Below are 13409 nucleotides of genomic sequence, written 5' to 3' on the forward strand. Positions count from 1 at the left end.
TAGTTTATTTCACATTATTTGTTCATGTCAACATGTTTGCCTAGACGCGGCACCAGGTCACCAAAGCAGTTCCTCGTCCGTGTAAAAGACTACTTGGTAATAATAATAATAATAATAATAATAATTAATTATTATTATTATTATTATTAATTACTGGAAGGCTACAGCTCCAGGTTCTAAAAAGCTAATTCTAACCAAGCTTTTACGCTGGAAGTCCAACCGGAAACCCCCTGCTTTGTTTCCGGCGCAGGGTCAGCGAGCAGCTAGCAGGAGAGCTAACCTGATCGCGGATCGATCAGAACGGTTCCGTGTCAGAATGTCCCGTTCCGGGCGTTACGGAGGAGGTAAGTCGCTGTAGCTTTAACCGCTGTCGGTACCGGCCCGTAGGACCTCCCGGTACGCTCCCACCGGATAGTTCAGGACAGTTATTGCAACCGGTGAGCTGTGAGCGGAGCTAACGGCTAATGCTCCAATGTGACGTCACTGCTGTACCTGCCGCACGTGTCCTCAGGTGTTGTCGGTCATGTTTGTCTTATGTGTTTAGAAGTGTTGATCTCTGAGGTTGATTGGCGGAAGGAAGTAGTTAAATTAGCGGGAATTGCTGCGGAGTCTGGTCCGGTGTCCCGCTAACAGGTCGGAGGATACTGCCACCTGGCGGCAGCGCGGAGATTACAGCCGCTCAGCTCCCCGCTAAGCGCACACGCGTTATTACTGTAGTTGTGCTGTAGCACAGGTGTTCTGGGTGGAGTTCTCCATCGCTGCTGCAGCGGTTCCGTCTCATTCTAAGCTTCAGTCCAGCTTCTGCAGATGGACCACGATGGTGCGTTTACGTGCTGCGTGTAAATTTCAGCACCCTTAGTAAATTGGCTGGAAAGGCTTTGCCGGTTCTCTCTGTGGAGCCCAGCGGTGCCGGTTCTGTCGGTGTCTGTAAGCGGGTTTCTGATCCTGGTGGATTCTGAACGTTTCACAGCTGATCCACACAGATCTGCACCAGCAGCTGAAAAAGTTCTGACTAAGAGAATCCCGAGAACCCAAGTCCGGATCCAAACGACAGGATTGGGGTTTTTGTGTTTCTCGTGGTTCTGTTTTGAGTCTGGTGGGTCAGACGAGACCTGGTTCCGTTCTCCGCCTGCTTAGATGGTTCTGAATAGTTCCTCCAGTCCTCCTGGTGGTCCCAGGGAGGAGTTCTTTCCAGGCTTTTTCCTGCACTGATGAGTCCAAGATGTTGGTTTTGACCCGGTAAAACAGAACCTTTCTCAGGTTAAAGACTTCCTGCGTGTTACCTGGCATCCTGTCAGCAGGGCATGCTGGGTAGAAACACTCCTCAGGGCTGCGCACCTTAGAGTCATGTCAAGACAATGTGAGGCTAAACGACCAAAGACTGCCATCTTTACTCTTTCACGCTATCCTAAATATTAATCTAAGGGTTTTTGAATTGATAATAATTTTAATGGATCAACATAAGTGGAATTAGCATGATTACATTATTTTAATTGAAAAAGGATTTTAAGCCAAAATTTCTTGGTTTTTACAGCATGCACAAGTTTAAAAAGTAGTTTGAAGAAAAAAATATTCTTATTAACAATTAATCAAAGATTTTCTTTATTTCCAGAAATATTTATTTAATAAAATGAAATAAAAAGACCCAAGGACTTAAGAATAGTTTGGTATGGTTCAAGTGATAAAGGATTTTTTAATATACATGTATTTTAACAATATATTTTATCCAGATAAACTATATTAAGAAAAAAATTACATAAAGAGACCCAAGGAATTAAGAATAGTTTGGTGTGGTTCAAGTGATAAAGGAGTTTTGAATATATATATATTTTACCAATATATTTTAACAAGATAAACTATGTTGAGAGAAAAAATACTTTAAAGTAAGTTAAACCAATGAACATGTACGGTGAAGTTAAGCCATAAGCCTATAATAGAACAGTAAGACTTGACAAAGAATATTGTTCTCTTCTACAACACCTTCAACTTTATGATGACGATGATAATGGGTTTATGAATGTCAACCTTCTAGGATGCTTCTGGGCAAATATGTCTATAATTTTGTTGATGTCTAAATAAATGTCCTTGTGGACATACATAAGTAGCAAAGCCACAAACATTTCCTCTCCCATAGTCGACCTCAGCAAAGTTTTCACTGCTTTAAGGCCAGAGTTAGCACGTTCCACAGAAGCACTGCTAACAGGTAGAACTGACAGAAGGTGAAGAATCATAGAAATGTTTGGGTAGACCTTCATATTTGTTATCCTTAGAATTTCAGGGAGAGAGCTGGGTTTTTCCACTGATGATGACCACTTTGTGTGCCACAACTTCACTTCCTGCCTGAATGTTGATCCTGATGGTGGATCATCTTTATATGATGTAAAGATCTCTTTCTCACTCTCATCGTTCATCATATGCAAAATGCTTGGAAATAGTTTTAATCGCGTCACGTTGTATTAACGCGAGATCTGAGCTCTGACCCTAACCCTTTAAAAAAAAAAGGGGAAAAAAGCATTTTACATGCTTCAGGCTGAACAGTGGCTCTGTGACAACTCCTACAGTGCTAAGAAACTCTCAATAAAATAAACTCTCAATGAAAGAAACTAAGAAACTCAATTAACTCTCAATAAAATCCCAAAATCTAACAAAAAGAAATAGTGTATTCAGTGTTACCAAATTAGGCAGGTTTCCACCCAATTAGGCTTCTTTTGAACACAATGAGCTGGAACTAAAATAGCTTATGGGCAGGTTGTAAAAATTTGGGAAGGTTTTCACATTTGTTGGGCTTTTAAAAAGAATTACTAACAAAATATATATCAAAATAGTTGTCATGTCTGGAACAAAACTTAAACCCTTTTAATAAAATGCCATCTCATTGAACTCATTTTACTGGTCAATTTATTTTTTAAATGAGTCAAATCTGACATCATCAATGAATAATAGTTATAATGAATAATATTGATTGTTATAATAAAACAAGAAAAGAATAATGGTTAATCAAGTGTCACTATGAAATTGTATTGGTCAATGTAAACGCCCAAGAGGTGTTGAGTTCTACTGATCAACTTAAAAATATTTCATGGCTGTGTGAAAATGTTTGCTTGATCTATATCCTGTTAGAGAAATTACGTTTATATTAAGGTAGATTTATTAATCATGTTGGGAAGCTATTGATAAAAGTTTTTTTTCCCCAGTTGATATATCATGATTGTTAAAGTGATCTTGTGTGTTATTTGGTTGATTGATTGTACATTTTGTGTACATTGTGGCATGTTCTCATGTGTTTCATACTTCTGTGCTGTTAACATGAGAGAGCTTGAGATTTGGGCTTGTTTTTTTATTTTAAGTTGGTCAGGTTTTATGCTGATTTGGGATGGAATCTAACAGATACAGCAACCTGTAGAGCTGTCTTGACTCAAAAGTCAAGCATTAGCATACATAAACATGAGCAATGGTGTCAGGCTGAACACTGACTGAAATAAAAATTCATAGTAGCAGAGGTTCTGTAATTACAGCAGCTATGAGAACAAGGATTAGAACAAAGTTTCCTTCTACCTGAAGTAACCCAAGTTTCTTCAGTTTGGCAGTTTTCCTGCTTGCTTCTGCTCTTAGCTGTCTAGCTAACCCTCCTAGGTTTCTAGCTAACCCTCCTAGCTGTCTAGCTAACCCTCCTAGCTGTCTAGCTAACCCTCCTAGGTTTCTAGCTAACCCTCCTAGGTTTCTAGCTAACCCTCTTAGCTGTCTAGCTAACCCTCCTAGCTGTCTAGCTAACCCTCCTAGCTGTCTAGCTAACCCTCTTAGCTGTCTAGCTAACCCTCCTAGCTGTCTAGCTAACCCTCTTAGCTGTCTAGCTAACCCTCCTAGCTTTCTAGCTAACCCTCTTAGCTGTCTAGCTAACCCTCCTAGCTGTCTAGCGAACCCTCCTAGCTCTCTAGCTAACCCTCCTAGGTTTCTAGCTAACCCTCCTAGCTGTCTAGCTAACCCTCCTAGCTGTCTAGCGAACCCTCCTAGCTCTCTAGCTGACCCTCCTAGGTTTCTAGCTAACCCTCCTAGGTTTCTAGCTAACCCTCCTAGCTGTCTAGCTAACCCTCCTAGCTGTCTAGCTAACCCTCCTAGCTGTCCTAGCTAACCCTCCTAGGTTTCTAGCTAACCCTCTTAGCTGTCTAGCTAACCCTCCTAGCTTTCTAGCTAACCCTCTTAGCTGTCTAGCTAACCCTCTTAGCTTTCTAGCTAACCCTCCTAGCTGTCTAGCTAACCCTCCTAGCTGTCTAGCTAACCCTCCTAGCTAAATGTTTACTCCAGTGTTGACTTCAGTGCTGACATTTCAAACAGAAATTAATAGCGCTGCTTCCAGCTCGCTCTCGCTTGCTTCTTTGTCTCTTCTTGTAATTATTTGATAATCAGACTGAATATCCATCCTCCACTGCCGACACAGACGGTGATCACAGCCGCGCCGCGCTGGCTTCTCTCTGAAGGCTTTGAATGTCTGACCAAGCGACCCGCCCCTCTCCAGCTGTAATTGGCTAGCATGTTGCCTTCAGATGTTGATTTGATTGGTTTAATTGTTTGATTGGCACATCAAAGATAGTACTAATAGAACTGTGGCCACTCAGAGGTTAAAAAAGAAAAAAAATGTACAGCTTCCGCCCAATGCCCGCCTGCTCTAAAAAAATAATTTTGGTCTCCAAAAGGGGGTGAACCCCCCCCCCCCCCCGCCTGTATCCGCCACTGCTCCTCCTGGTCCGGTGTTGTGTGGCGTTTGCAGCCGGCTGGAGCATCTGAACCAGCGGTGCCGTCTCCGTCCTCTGACCCGTTTGCTCGTCTTCCACAGAATCAAAGGTGTACGTGGGGAACTTGGGGACGGGGGCAGGAAAGGCAGAGCTGGAGCGAGCCTTCGGGTACTACGGGCCCCTCAGAACAGTCTGGATCGCCAGGAACCCTCCGGGCTTCGCCTTCGTGGAGTTTGAGGACTCCAGAGACGCCGAGGACGCGGTGCGAGGGCTGGACGGGAAGTCGGTATCACGCACACGATGGCAGGTGAGCTCAGGGAGTCCTGCTGACTGACCCATGTTGGCATCTTTCAGGGTGATCTGCGGCAGCCGGGTCCGGGTCGAACCGTCCAACGGGATGCCCCGGCGGTCTCGCTACGAGAGGCCGCCGCCGCGCCGACCGTTCGATCCAGACGACAAGTGCTACGAATGCGGACAGAAAGGTCATTACGCCTACGACTGCCACCGCTACGGCCGGCGCGGCCACAGGAGCAGGTACTGCAGCCCCGCCCTAACACCCCGTCACCTGTCTGCCGCGCTTCTCACCACGTGATCCGCTTCAGGTCCCGGTCCCGGTCCCGTGGGAGGCGCTACTCCCGCAGCAGGAGTCGCAGCCGGAGCCGAGGGAGGAGGTAAATTCTGCCGACCCGTCGGTCCGGCGCCGGAGCGGCCGGCTCACGCTCTAACCTCTGTGGTGTCATCAGATCCAGGTCCTCTCCTCGTCGATCCAGGTCCAGCTCGCCCAGAAGATCCAGGTCCGGCTCGCCCAGAAGGTTCCGGTCCGGCTCCCCTGGGAGGTCCAGGTGGGTTTGGGTGCGAGGACGATTTATGATGCCGTCACGGCCCCCTGTAAGCACGCTTTGTTTTGCCCTGCAGGTCCCGGTCCAGGTCCAGGTCCCGGTCCGTATCCAAGCGCCGCAGCAGGTGAGCGTGGATGTTATGAGCGCGCTCGGTGAGCGTGGATGTTCTGAGCGCGCTCAGTAGGCGTTTATGTCTGCAGCTGCTGCAGTCACGATGGTTTTGTGTGTGCAGGTCAGGGTCGATGGGTCGTTCTCATTCCGGATCTCAGGCCAGAAGGTAAGACTTTAGGTTTGGGTTCTGATTGTTGTTATAATAAAGGTTAGCAGAACCTTTGAAAGCACAACACATCCAACCTTGAAGCAGATGCGCTACAGAAGGCTGTTATTCTTATAATAATCCATTATTCTGACGATTAATGGGATACAAAATTGGCACATTTAGCTGATTTTTCACTTAATTACTTAAGCATATCTTATGAGTAATAGAAATAAATCCGCTGGTTATCACAGTCATCAGCTGCAGTAAATACGGTAAAGTTGCTCCCTCGCTGCCATGCCAGCCTAGAGCAGGAGAGACCCATCCAAGATGGCGGTGGTGCAGGTAATGAGGCGAAGGTGATAAAACGTGGAACCGCAGAGCGCAGACATGGTGTCCTTTAAAGGAGAAGTCCGGTCAAAATAAGAATTCAAACTGCTGAAAGTACTTTAAGTATAAAATTATTACATTCTGTTCAATAAATAAGCTTATTAATTAAGAGTAATTTTCATTTGAAGGTCCTTTTATGGGGGCAGCCATCTTGGTGAAGAACAGTTCTGCCTCCTCCCAGTTTGTGACGTCAGGTCACGTTATCGGCTGTAGAGCAAGTCCCAATGTCCGATCTGTCCCCTTGTAAATAAATATCTGTTTTCAGGCCAAAATATATTTTTAACCCCTTAAACAAAGATAGACATGGCATTAAGCATTTAAATTTAAAGTAATACTAATTTTACATTTTAGAGACATAAAAAGACAACAAATGAGCATTAAAGTACGGTTTATGGGTTGGGTTCTGCAATGTTATGCGATGAGTATAAAACTCATCTTTAGAACCAATCTCTGCTCTAAATGGTGATCTGCACCGTCTGATCTACTTTCAGCAGTTATCATCAGTTATTACAGCATAAACTGCAGAAAATACGGTCAGAGCGGCTCTTTCTGAGTTTACTTTCTGCTGTCAGCATGAGCTGCTGTCAGGGTGAGCTGCTGTCAGGATGAGCTGCTGTCAGCGTGAGCTGCTGTCAGGATGAGCTGCTGTCAGCGTGAGCTGCTGTCAGGATGAGCTGCTGTCAGGATGAGCTCCTGTCAGGGTGAGCTGCTGTCAGGATGAGCTGCTGTCAGGATGAGCTGCTGTCAGGATGAGCTGCTGTCAGGGTGAGCTGCAGCGTTATGAGGCGGAGGGATATTTCACCGTCACTTAGTTTAGAGCCCAAACAATCGACTTCACTTTCAGAAACAAGCCCAAAAAAAACTGCAACCTGCAACTCATGAAATTTACAAGCGACTTTAGAAAAAATAAAACCAAAGTTGCATAAAATAAGTGGGATTCACAGCAGTGAGCATTCTTTCTAAGTGTGTCGTATCAATGAATAAAAACTAATGTTTTTCCACTTTTACCCGATGTATTGTTACATCCAGCTGCCATGCATGTGAGCATTGTTGCTTCAGCAATAGCTCTCAGAATTTCACTGGTGAAATCTGGAAATCCTAAATAATCGTTGATGATAGCAGCTTTTTAGAACGGCTCCTACAGCTGCTAACGCGCGGCGAACTGCCGTCGGCTCTCCGCTTATCCACGTCACAGGATGTGATGTCAGGCGGCCATTACTGCCCATATATGGGCAGTAATGGCCGCCCCCATACACAGTGATCCAGACGACAATTTATGTTTTTATTTTCTTATTGATTAAAGCTGAATTCATTAAATAACCACAAACGTGCATGGAGGACCACTTCAGCAGCAACAATCCACGCAACATGTGAAGAGGCATCAGAACCATCAGGGCCGACCAGCGGCTGATAATCACCGGTTCTCCCTGACACCTTCAACAGCTTCTTTGACCCTGCAGGGAGCCTGAACATCTCCCCCAGCCACAGGAGAACCATCAGCCTCTCCTCCTGCAGCTCCACCAGGGACCTCCTCCCTGAAGAAGGTCACCACCAACCAGGCTGCAGGTCCAGACATGGAGCCCAGACGCTTAGATCATGTTCTGACCAGCTAGCAGAACATCTGGACATCTTCATCCTCTCCCTGCAGCTCTCCACGCTTCCTGCCTGTCTGAAATCCTCCATAATCGTTCTTGTCCACCAGAAACCAACCATCTCCTGCCTCAGTGACCATCGTCCCATCGCTCTGACCCCCGTCATCATGAAGAGCTTCCAGAGGATCCTCCTAAAGTCCATCAAGGACGCCGTCCCTGCTGGACGTTTTGTTCTGTACGCACTAGGGCTGGGTATCATCTAGGATGAGCCGATTCGATACGATTCTCGATACACAGCTCAGCTTGCTTTGATTCCAATATCGATATTTATTACTTTGAATTAATGCTCAGTGATTCAATCACCAAAATCAGCCAAATATTATGTTTATGTTCTATTTATTGATCACAGACATATTAACAGGAAAATAAAGTGCATTTGCTTCAATGCATTTAACGTGTCACAGAAACCAAAAATGTGCCCAAACATCTGATTTTAGGGACAAAGGAGCTTCTAAAATCCTGTCGGCCGTTCCACAAATTCGTCTCACTTGCTCTCCTTCGCTGTGAACTGTAATGGTTGCGCTGTAATAACGCCCCCTAGAGGTTGGGAGGTATATCGATATTGAAAGCCAGAATATCGATATTAAATCGTTTTTAAAAATATCGATATTAATCTTTATATCGATTTTTATGCACAGCCCTAGTACGCACTCTGTGGATATAAAATGACAAAGTTGTCTAAGTCTGGACAGCCTGCAGTTCACCTACAGGGACAACATCTCCACGGAGGACGCCGTCTGGTTAGAACGTCTCCACGGAGGACGCTGTCTGGTTAGAACGTCTCCATAGAGGATGCTGTCTGGTTAGAACGTCTCCTCAGAGGACGCCGTCTGGTTAGAACGTCTCCATAGAGGACGCCGTCTGGTTAGAACGTCTCCTCAGAGAACGCCGTCTGGTTAGAACGTCTCCTCAGAGGACGCTGTATGGTTAGAACGTCTCCATAGAGGACGCTGTCTGGTTAGAACGTCTCCACGGAGGACACTGTATGGTTAGAACGTCTCCTCAGAGAACGCCGTCTGGTTAGAACGTCTCCTCAGAGGACGCCGTCTGGTTAGAACGTCTCCACAGAGGACGCTGTCTGGTTAGAACGTCTCCTCAGAGGACGCTGTCTGGTTAGAACGTCTCCTCAGAGGACGCCGTCTGGTTAGAACGTCTCCACAGAGGACGCTGTATGGTTAGAACGTCTCCTCAGAGGACGCTGTCTGGTTAGAACGTCTCCTCAGAGGACGCCGTCTGGTTAGAACCTCTCCACAGAGGATGCCGTCTGGTTAGAACGTCTCCTCAGAGGACACTGTCTGGTTAGAACGTCTCCTCAGAGGACGCTGTCTGGTTAGAACGTCTCCTCAGAGGACGCCGTCTGGTTAGAACGTCTCCTCAGAGGACGCCGTCTGGTTAGAACGTCTCCTCAGAGGACGCTGTATGGTTAGAACGTCTCCACAGAGGACGCTGTCTGGTTAGAACGTCTCCTCAGAGGACGCTGTCTGGTTAGAACGTCTCCTCAGAGGACGCTGTCTGGTTAGAACGTCTCCTCAGAGGACGCTGTCTGGTTAGAACGTCTCCTCAGAGGACGCTGTCTGGTTAGAACGTCTCCTCAGAGGACGCTGTATGGTTAGAACGTCTCCACAGAGGACGCTGTCTGGTTAGAACGTCTCCTCAGAGGACGCTGTCTGGTTAGAACGTCTCCACAGAGGACGCTGTCTGGTTAGAACGTCTCCTCAGAGGACGCTGTATGGTTAGAACGTCTCCTCAGAGGACGCCGTCTGGTTAGAACGTCTCCACAGAGGACGCTGTCTGGTTAGAACGTCTCCATAGAGGACGCTGTCTGATTAGAACGTCTCCACAGAGAACGCCGTCTGGTTAGAACGTCTCCTCAGAGGACGCCGTCTGGTTAGAACGTCTCCTCAGAGGACGCCGTCTGGTTAGAACCTCTCCACAGAGGATGCCGTCTGGTTAGAACGTCTCCTCAGAGGACGCTGTCTGGTTAGAACGTCTCCTCAGAGGACGCTGTCTGGTTAGAACGTCTCCTCAGAGGACGCCGTCTGGTTAGAACGTCTCCTCAGAGGACGCTGTATGGTTAGAACGTCTCCACAGAGGACGCTGTCTGGTTAGAACGTCTCCTCAGAGGACGCTGTCTGGTTAGAACGTCTCCTCAGAGGACGCTGTCTGGTTAGAACGTCTCCTCAGAGGACGCTGTCTGGTTAGAACGTCTCCTCAGAGGACGCTGTATGGTTAGAACGTCTCCACAGAGGACGCTGTCTGGTTAGAACGTCTCCACAGAGGACGCTGTATGGTTAGAATGTCTCCACAGAGGATACCGTCTGGTTAGAACGTCTCCTCAGAGGACTCTGTATGGTTAGAACGTCTCCTCAGAGGACGCTGTATGGTTAGAACGTCTCCACAGAGGACGCTGTCTGGTTAGAACGTCTCCTCAGAGGACGCTGTATGGTTAGAATGTCTCCACAGAGGATACCGTCTGGTTAGAACGTCTCCTCAGAGGACTCTGTATGGTTAGAACGTCTCCACAGAGGACGCTGTATGGTTAGAACGTCTCCTCAGAGGACGCTGTCTGGTTAGAACGTCTCCACAGAGGACTCTGTATGGTTAGAACGTCTCCACAGAGGACGCTGTATGGTTAGAACGTCTCCACAGAGGACGCTGTATGGTTAGAACGTCTCCTCAGAGGACGCCGTCTGGTTAGAACGTCTCCACAGAGGACGCTGTCTGGTTAGAACGTCTCCTCAGAGGACTCTGTATGGTTAGAACGTCTCCACAGAGGACGCTGTATGGTTAGAACGTCTCCACAGAGGACGCTGTATGGTTAGAACGTCTCCTCAGAGGACGCCGTCTGGTTAGAACGTCTCCACAGAGGACGCTGTCTGGTTAGAACGTCTCCACAGAGGATGCCGTCTGGTTAGAACGTCTCCTCAGAGGACTCTGTATGGTTAGAACGTCTCCACAGAGGACGCTGTATGGTTAGAACGTCTCCACAGAGGACGCTGTATGGTTAGAACGTCTCCTCAGAGGACGCCGTCTGGTTAGAACGTCTCCACAGAGGACGCTGTCTGGTTAGAACGTCTCCACAGAGGATGCCGTCTGGTTAGAACGTCTCCTCAGAGGACGCTGTATGGTTAGAACGTCTCCACAGAGGACGCTGTCTGGTTAGAACGTCTCCTCAGAGGACGCCGTCTGGTTAGAACGTCTCCACAGAGGACGCTGTATGGTTAGAACGTCTCCACAGAGGACGCTGTCTGGTTAGAACGTCTCCTCAGAGGACGCTGTATGGTTAGAACGTCTCCTCAGAGGACGCTGTATGGTTAGAACGTCTCCTCAGAGGACGGTGTCTGGTTAGAACGTCTCCACAGAGGACACTGTCTCATTAGAACGTCTCCACAGAGGACACTGTCTGGTTAGAACGTCTCCACAGAGGACGCTGTATGGTTAGAACGTCTCCACAGAGAACACCGTCTGGTTAGAACGTCTCCACAGAGGATGCTGTCTGGTTAGAACGTCTCCTCAGAGGACGCTGTCTGGTTAGAACGTCTCCAGAGAGGACGCCGTCTGGTTAGAACGTCTCCACAGAGGACACTGTCTGGTTAGAACGTCTCCACAGAGGATGCTGTCTGGTTAGAACGTCTCCTCAGAGGACGCTGTCTGGTTAGAACGTCTCCAGAGAGGACGCCGTCTGGTTAGAACGTCTCCACAGAGGATGCTGTCTGGTTAGAACGTCTCCTCAGAGGACGCTGTCTGGTTAGAACGTCTCCAGAGAGGACGCCGTCTGGTTAGAACGTCTCCACAGAGGACACTGTCTGGTTAGAACGTCTCCACAGAGGACACTGTCTGGTTAGAACGTCTCCACAGAGGACACTGTCTCATTAGAACGTCTCCACAGAGGACACTGTCTGGTTAGAACGTCTCCACAGAGGACGCTGTCTCATTAGCACTCAGCTCTGTCTCACCTGCAGCAGAACATCACCTGTCAGGATGTTCTTCATGGACCTCAGCATCAGCACGGTGCTCCCAGACATGCTGGCTCTGAAGCTCCACAGCATGGGTTCTCCACCTCTCTGCTCCTGGATCAGTGACCTCCTCACCAACAGACCCAGGTGGTGAGGATGGAGAACATCTGCCCCACTGATCCTCAGGAACACCACAGGGCTGTGTCCTCAGCCCAGATCTCTTCACCTCTTCTGCTGTCCCCCCCCCCCACAGACACAGTGGAGAAGTCAGTGGACGAATCCACTAGTGGGTCTGATCTCCACCAATGATGGGCCCCACTACAGGGAGGAGGTCAGCAGTCTGACCCAGTGGAGCTCCAGGAACAACCTGATCCTGAACACCAGTCAGACCAAGGAGGTGATGATAGACTAGAGGAGGTCCAGGAGGTCCAGGAGGACTGAACACCCCCTCTTTACAGGGGGAGGTGGTGGAGGCGTGGGCATTCACATCTCCTCTGACCTCCTGGACTGTGAACACCTCCCACCTGGTGAAGACGGCCCAACAACGGCTCTTCTTCCTCATGAACCTGAAACTTCCCACTAAGCTGCTAAAGAACTTCTACAGAGCTACAATAGAAAGCGTTTATGTCTCAGCATCACTGTGAGGTCTGGGAGCTGCTCAGTCCAGGAGAGGAAGGACCTAGCACAGAGGACAGAGCAGGGGATTGTGGGACGCCGTCTGCAGGATCTAAACTACGTTTATGCAGAACAAGTCCAAAGAAGGTCCAGATGCATCTCCTCTTACCCTGTTTTGTCAGCTTTTGCCTCATTATGTGTGATGTAAACCCGAATGGCTAAAGTCAATAAAATATTCTTTTCTTGAAAAAAATGTCCCAGTGCTATGTAAAAACCTACCTGGCCTTGCAGGGATTTTATTCAATATTTGGCTATTTAGGATTTCCAAAAGTATTACAGAATGAAAGGTGAGATCACTTACACACAAAAGTTCCACCGTCAGTTATGTGTTCATCTGTGGAACGCCACCCTGGAGATCATCAGGGAGCAGCGTGGTGGTGCAGACTGCTTCTGGGTATCTTTAGTGATCTGAAAGATCTTGTCTCCAGCCTGAAGAACTCTGTGGTTCTGGTTCTGTGATTAAATCTGATGGAGAGAAATTAAACCTCAGAGGAACCTTGATGCAGTCTGACTGCAGTTCACCACTTCACCGCCAGGGGCGCAATTTCCCGACTAAATGAATATTTCTCTGCTGCAAACCGGTTGTTGTTTGGGATTAATACAGTGTCAGTTGTTGCCTCGTCTGGGGCAGATTTTAGGTTAATATTTATAATAATAATGAATTATAATAATATGATAATGAATAATAATATAATAATACTGTCTCTCTCTCTCTCCTTCCAGTCGCTCGGCCTCCAGGACTCCTGCTGACAACTGACTTCCTGTTTGTTCTCCCATGTTTTGTACGAACTTCCTGTGTGTAGCAGCTGTGATTATTGGTTATTAGTGATTCTTGGTTTCCGCTCGGCCTGTTTTGTCAGCAGTTTTCTTCCTGCATTGATCTGTTAATAAAGCTTCATGATTCAACCTGA

At 47.5% G+C, this 13409-nt stretch overlaps 1 protein-coding gene across 1 annotated transcript; it reads left to right on the plus strand.

The window, feature by feature from the left end:
* Positions 1 to 206: 206 nt before the first annotated feature.
* LOC105923473 (serine/arginine-rich splicing factor 7) lies at positions 207 to 13404 on the plus strand. The gene is made up of 8 exons (XM_012859468.3): positions 207 to 344; positions 4832 to 5012; positions 5085 to 5264; positions 5333 to 5401; positions 5474 to 5572; positions 5646 to 5693; positions 5802 to 5846; positions 13222 to 13404. Exons 1-8 carry the CDS (start codon positions 317 to 319, stop codon positions 13253 to 13255), a joined length of 684 nt encoding a protein of 227 aa, XP_012714922.1. The 5' UTR covers positions 207 to 316; the 3' UTR covers positions 13256 to 13404.
* Positions 13405 to 13409: the final 5 nt, after the last annotated feature.

This window comes from Fundulus heteroclitus, unplaced genomic scaffold (genome assembly GCF_011125445.2).
Source record: "Fundulus heteroclitus isolate FHET01 unplaced genomic scaffold, MU-UCD_Fhet_4.1 scaffold_311, whole genome shotgun sequence".
NCBI classification, from domain to species: Eukaryota; Metazoa; Chordata; class Actinopteri; order Cyprinodontiformes; family Fundulidae; genus Fundulus; species Fundulus heteroclitus.

What these genes read in the sequence shown, in the direction of transcription:
- LOC105923473 (XM_012859468.3), top strand. Translation starts at nt 317, where the DNA reads ATGTCCCGTTCCGGGCGTTACGGAGGAG. An exon ending in CGGCGCGGCCACAGGAGCAG is followed by an intron (nt 5,265 to 5,332) that starts GTACTGCAGCCC and finishes GATCCGCTTCAG; the next exon opens with GTCCCGGTCCCGGTCCCGTG. An exon ending in TCCGGATCTCAGGCCAGAAG is followed by an intron (nt 5,847 to 13,221) that starts GTAAGACTTTAG and finishes CTCTCCTTCCAG; the next exon opens with TCGCTCGGCCTCCAGGACTC.